Raw genomic sequence first — 6,695 nt, 5'->3', positions numbered from 1 at the left:
CAGTGTTGAATGTAGAAACTCCATTACAGAAAAACATAGCATAGAGAAAAACATGTTCAAGAGGAAACTTTAAAGCATGAGCCTCAATTTCTTTCCTCTCCTCAGTCATCATTGTAAGTTGTTCTTGCCCCATTGTGTGAGAGCTGTGGCTCTGTAGAGACAGTTAAAGACAGATACATGTGCACACCATGTCCCTGGGAGGATCCGCTTCTCTCCTGGAGTCTGAGTATACCTTCATGTTGAAACTCAGAACCGCCTGAAGATGTCAGACTCTCCTCTAGGTGGGCTTCACTCTATAAACATGCCTGTGAGTGACAGAATATTAGCTCTCTGATGGATAGCACCACAGAGCGCTGTCCTGGAGTAAGCATAAGGGAAGAGGAGTTCTGCTAGAGTATGGATTGTTACGTACGGGGTACTTGTGTGGCGTTGAGGCAAGCAGTCATCCTGGAAATTTACCTCACTGGTGGCATGGGCTGAGTGGGCTTGGTCTTTAGGACAGGAAATTTGGTAATATGTAACGTGGGTCAGCATGTCTTTATGCACTTTGACCTCATGGAAGAAAATAAATTAACAGAAGAGCCTATAATATGCAGAGATATTTACTAAAATACATATTCCTTTATAGAAGGACAATTTAAAATGAACTCTAGCATTACAGGCCTGATTAATTATCTCAAAGAATGTTAGCAGCAGGTAGATTATATTAATGCAAATACACAAAGCACAATGCCAATACTTACTCTTTTTAGTGAAAAAAGTAGAAAAACTTTTTTGATATGTTTTTTCTTTTGCCTTAAAGTAATTTTTTTTTTTTTTGGACCTAGAGACTAAACCCATAGCCTGGAGCTTGCCAGACAGGCATTCTACCACTGAGCTAAGCCCCCAACTCCAAGAAATGCTGTTGTTTTGAACCTGAGTTATTTCAGCTATGCTCAGACACTAGACAGGGATATGTAACAAGTACAGTAGTTAGGATTTTAAGGTGTTAGGTTTTCTCCCTCTTTTGTTTAGACTTACTATAAGTATTTTCTAATGAAAAATTAAACTTCAAATGTAGGTGGGTAAGGGAAGACAGTCGAATACACCTTTCTCTGTGGTGGCCACTACTCTTATCTTCTCTCTTCTCTTATCTTCTCTCTCCCTGTCCCCTCCCCCAGCGCCTCCCCCCTACCACATCCCAGGCAGGGTTCAATATGTAGTCTTGGCCTCTAACTCACAGAGACCCAACTGCCTCTGCTTCCCAAGCCCTAGGATTAAAGGCGTGTACTACCAGGCCTGGCTTTAGTTCATGCATTTCTTAGTCTGTTTCTATTAAATGTTAAGTTTCTGTTGTATCCGTGCTAACTCCTGTGCATGATCTCTGGTACATAGAACTTAATGTTTGTTGGATGGGTACATAAAACAATGATTTTTGTTAAAATTAATTGCCTAACATATATTTGATTGTTATAAGGAGTCATTGCTTTTCATAAGTTTTGGTTAGTAGGGCTGCTTTTTCCTTTTGGAGATAGGATCTTTCGTAGTCTAGGCTGGCTTTGAATTCACTTTGTAGCCAGCAGGTAACCTTGGACTGCTCTGTCTACTTTACCTCATGAGTACTGGGATTACAGGCATGTGCCACCACACACAGGGTTGTGTGGTGCTGAGGACAGAACCCAAACTTCAATCACACTATGCAACTACTTGTCAATTAAGCTAATCCCCACAACACTTTCCCCCCATATTGATTAAACTCTTTTGGCCTTGAACTATACAAATGAACTTTTTGTATAAAGATGAACATTTTTCTATCTCTACATTACTCAGTAGTTTGTGATCTTTAATCATACTATAATATTAAACTTAGGTATTGGTAATATATTTACACACATCACTAATTACTTTGTTTCTTCTGGCTTATGTTAAAAAAAAGAGAGCATTCTAGGGCTTTGACAAGAGAACTGCCAAGAATGTGAGGTCAGCCTGAGTTACATACTGGATTCCAGGCAGCTGGGGCTAAGAGTGAGCCCCTGCCTTAAAAAGGCACAACAGTAGCTGCAGTAGCACGATGGGGTAAGGTGGCGGTGCATGCCTGTAGAACCCAGCCCTTGGGAGGCTGAGAGGACGGTCGTGAGTTTGAGACCAATCTGGGGCTACATAGCTTTGCATCTCACCGAAAAAACACAGCTTAGTGATAGGACGTTTGCCTGGCTTCCTTGAGGCGCTAGGTTTAGAACATTCAAGCACCACAAAGCAAACAACCAAAAAAATGGGGAGGAAACAAGGACAAGAAAAGAGATGCTGCATGGCTACTGAGTCAACTCTTATGACAAAAGTGAACACAAGCTTTTAAGTAATATTTTGAGAGAAATATGTGTGTGTGTGTGTGTGTGTGTGTGTGTGTGTGTGTTTATATAGCTTTGGTCACGAATTAGAAATTTTGATAGCAGATTTTAACTTTCCTTATGTGACATTTTGCTTTATTCTTTTAACCTTAGTGATTATTGTCAGTTAATGCAATAAACTCTGTGTTTCTTTATTATTTCAACTTATACTTTAGCTTTTCAACGATCTGTTTAAGAATAATGCAAACCGGGCTGAGAACACAGAGCGAAAGCAAAATCAGAACTACTTCATGGAGGTGATGACTGTGGACGGAGTCTATGATTACCTAATGTATGTAGGTAAGGCCTGATGGTCTCTGTTGTTCTTCATTAATCTGCCTCATGATGCAAATACAGCCCTGCCTCAACTTTGTGAAAGAAATTCCTCACGCAGATTTACTATACTCCCTTGAACATGACCACTGTTACATGTATCCATTTATCATCTGAGTGACAATAGATTTCACTTGATTCTCAATTGGTCTTCCTCAGGACGAGTAGTTTTTCAAGTTCCAGACTGGCTTCATCATCTTCTAATGGGAACTCGAATCCTCTTTAAGAACACCCTGGAAATGTACACAGACTACTACCTCCAGTGCAAGCTGGAGCAGCTGTTTCAGGAGCACCGGCTGGTCTCACTCATCACGCTTCTCAGAGGTTCGTATTGAGCGCATCTGTTTCATGCTCTGCGTTTGTGGCTTTAGTTAGGTCTGAAAGAGTAAGGGTTGTGGTTTTGTATTTTGTTTTTTCAGGGTTTTTTTTTTTTTTTAAGATTTATTTATTTATTCAATGTATGTGAGTACACTGTAGCTGTCTTCAGACACACCAGAAGAGGGCATCAGACTCCATTGTAGAAGGTTGTGAGCCACCATGTGATTGCTGGGAATTGAACTCAGGACCTCTGGTAGAGCAGTCAGGGGTCTTAACCTCTGAGCCATCTCTCCAGCCCATGTTTTTGTTTTTTTAAACCAGCATTTCTACTACTGGAATATACTTGTGTATAAATTGGAGAATAATTGTGTACATTTCCTATATTCATTTTTAGATGCTATATTTTGTGAAAACACTGAACCTCGCTCTCTCCAAGATAAGCAAAAAGGAGCAAAACGGACTTTTGAAGAAATGATGAATTACATTCCAGGTATAATATTTAAATAATTCAATTTATATAGATTGGCACCCCTTTGAAGTTGCAGTATAATTATTGAAACTGTTATTTTGAGTTTTTATTTTAGAAAACATAGTTTGCTCTTTTGGTTTTTTTTAAAAGGTTTATTTATTATTATGAATGAGTGCACTGTAGCTGTCTTTAGACAGCACCAGAAGAAGGCACAGATTTCATTATGGGTGGTTATGAGCCACCATGTGGTTGCTGGGATTTGAACTCATAACCTTTGGAAGAGCAGATGGTGCTCTTAACCGCTGAGCCATCTTACCAGCCCTGCTCTTTTGTTGATACTACTAATATTGTTTATTTGAGATAGATTTTTGAGCTATAGCACAGGCAAGCCTCGAACTTGCAACACTTCTCTTACTTCCGTCTTTGTAGTGCTGGTGTTTACCTCTAGGAGCCTTTATACTTGGCTCACCTCTCAAATTTAAGACAAGGCTATTTCTACTCACACAATTATCAGGGTTTTTTTATTTGTCTGCTATGTGACCTGAGCTGGCTTGGAACTTACTGTGTAGACCAGGTTGGCTTCAGATCTGCATCGATCCTCCTTCTCAAATGGCGAGGTTACAGATATCCACCACATCTGGTCATAGACATTTTTTTCTGTATATTTCTATATGTATGTACATAAGTACACAGAGATCATTTAGAGGGGTTTAAATCCTTTTTTGGGGGGGGTGCTGAGAGATGGCTCGGCTGTTGAGTACATGCTGTCCTTGCAGAGAACAAGTGGCTTACAGTATCCTGTAACTCAAGTGCCAGGAACGCTAACACCTTTGTCTGGCCTCTGTGGGCACTTGCACTCACGTGCACATCTCTCTTCACAAACACGACACATCATTAAAAATAAATATCTTAAAAATTGGTTTTGTTTTACCCTAATATATAATAAAATATGTTTTCTAAGTCTCTTTTTATCACTCAGCGGTTGATTTATATGCTACAGTATGTCCTGTGCATTGTGAACTTCTGAAAGGGAGATTAATAATAACTACTTTTTTTTTTTTTCTTTTGACTTGACCATAAGACTTGTTTCTAGGAGGTTCATGTAGAAACTGGTTTGAGAAATACTGACTTGGAGCTTTTACGTGGTATCTGGGAACAGAGGGGACATTTGACTTTAGGAGGCGGTTGGTGGTGAGACACTGTGAGCTGTTTCATGTGTGGCTTTCCTGTCTAGATCTGATAGTCAAGTGTATTGGTGAAGAAACCAAGTACGAAAGCATCAGACTTCTGTTTGATGGCTTGCAGCAGCCGGTGCTCAACAAGCAGGTAAGGAGGCTAGGGTTGGTGTCAGTGTGAACAACAGGATGTCTGGTTTATCTCATACCTGTATGAGTCATTACACGAAACCTAGCCCATTATTAAAATAATCTAAACATTCAGATAGGAATATCTTACATGTACTGCCTTTGCGGGTTCTCTTACTTCTTTGAGACATGCGCGGTTGTTTAAAGTTAATTTATCTTCCTACTAGAAAATTTTGGATGTGTAGACAGTTTCTGACGTAGTGTAAATACTGTGGTAATTCAAGTCATAGAATACCAGCTAACATTTTTATGTATATAGTTGCTGTATATTTTGTTGAAATGTTAATATAACATCAATTTCATGCTTGTTTATTTAAAATTTGTTCAAAACAATTTATATAGAATGGGTGAAGCGTAATATGGCAGTTATTTTATTCACAAAGGGCTCTGCTATGCATTTAAGGATGGAGCATTGTCAGCGGTGTTCGATACACCTTTGTGCTTGTGTTACATTGCTGTTCCGTTCCCTGCTGTCTTACATAGAGATTTACCGTAGTCCTGGATTCTGTGCCTGTAATTTTACTGCCTAGTACCTTACATTTTATTACATGTGTTTATGCTGCAGCTGACCTATGTTTTGTTGGACATTGTGATACAGGAGCTGTTTCCAGAGCTAAATAAGGTAACTGGAAAGCAGTAATTTATTCATTCTTCTTTGGGAAGTATATGGACATTTAATTAGACGAAAATGTTAGTAAACCATTGTGACTGCAACCATTTGAAAGCTGAACAACTTGACATGGTGGCTTTTTGTATAATCCTCATCCAACATGTCCAGACGTAGACTAGATTTGAGGTGGCAGTCTCTGCCTTGAAGTCCTCCGTTCTCCTTACAGGCAGATAAGGGTCCTTTACTGTGCTTCCAGCTGAATATGTGACTAATCTTACCATCCAAATGGGCCTAGCTGTTCACAGTGTCATTTGCAGCATTTTCTGCTGTATAAATTAGAGACTTGAATGTTTTTTCAATATGGATGTTTGAGTCCAAGAACACAGAATGATTTGGAGTTAGACCATGGTGTTCTTACTATATTTAATATTGAGGATGTTGAGTTCTTCTAACATTTCATGCATGTATACTGTCCATCTACCCTTTAATGACCTAACTCCCTCTGGACCCCCTCTCAATAACTCCCTCCCAATTTCCTTTCTTTTAAAATAACCCACTGAGTCCAATTACTGTGGCCTTTATGTGCATAGTGTGGAGGCATCCAGTGGAGCATGAGTGGCCTACCAGTGGCTACACTCTTAAAAAGGACCACTCTCTCTCCTCTCAGACAGGACTATTCTCTCTCCTCTCAGACAGGACCACTCTCTCTCTCCTCTCAGACAGCAGTCAACTGCCAGTAATTTCTCAGGAGTGAGGCTCTTGAGCCCCTCCCACATGTATCCTGGAAGTTATGCTGTGTATTTTTTTTTAAGCTTTTTAAATTGATAATTGATTGTGCATGATAATTGTGTGTACCCATATAAATACGTATGTAAACACACCATAATCCAAATGTGAAGTTCACAGGAAAACCTACAGGGTTGTTTTTCTCCTTCTACTTACTATGTGGTGTCAGGGACTGAATTCGGGGTATTATTTATTATTTATTTATTTATTATTTTTGAGATGCTGGGGATTGAGCCTAGAGGCTTATGTATGACTGTTTTCATCATGTCCAGGTGCCACAGCTACTGTGAGTTCATGTGTGTTACAGCATGCCTCCCCATCTTAAGGCACTGGAATTCCCTCTTCCTAGATGTGTCCTGAGCCTTGGGACGTGGGAGTTGATGCAAATGTCCCACTTCTGGCTGAACTTTGACCGCCCCTTACTCTCAGCGCTCTGAGCTGGAGTCTGT

The 6,695-nt window shown here is 39.9% G+C and overlaps 1 protein-coding gene across 2 annotated transcripts in view; it reads left to right on the top strand.

The window, feature by feature from the left end:
* Snx14 (sorting nexin 14) overlaps positions 1 to 6,695 on the top strand; it is a 62,503-nt gene that overhangs the window by 54,404 nt on the left and 1,404 nt on the right. For both annotated transcript variants that reach the window (XM_031343325.1, XM_031343324.1), the window contains 5 exons: positions 2,543 to 2,666; positions 2,859 to 3,023; positions 3,412 to 3,507; positions 4,721 to 4,812; positions 5,416 to 5,472. In XM_031343325.1, coding sequence (XP_031199185.1) covers positions 2,543 to 2,666; positions 2,859 to 3,023; positions 3,412 to 3,507; positions 4,721 to 4,812; positions 5,416 to 5,472 — 534 coding nt within the window. The remainder of the gene's footprint in view (positions 1 to 2,542; positions 2,667 to 2,858; positions 3,024 to 3,411; positions 3,508 to 4,720; positions 4,813 to 5,415; positions 5,473 to 6,695) is intronic.

Source organism: Mastomys coucha, unplaced genomic scaffold, assembly GCF_008632895.1.
Source record: "Mastomys coucha isolate ucsf_1 unplaced genomic scaffold, UCSF_Mcou_1 pScaffold23, whole genome shotgun sequence".
Taxonomy (NCBI): Eukaryota; Metazoa; Chordata; class Mammalia; order Rodentia; family Muridae; genus Mastomys; species Mastomys coucha.
This window is presented reverse-complemented; position numbering and strand designations above follow the sequence as displayed.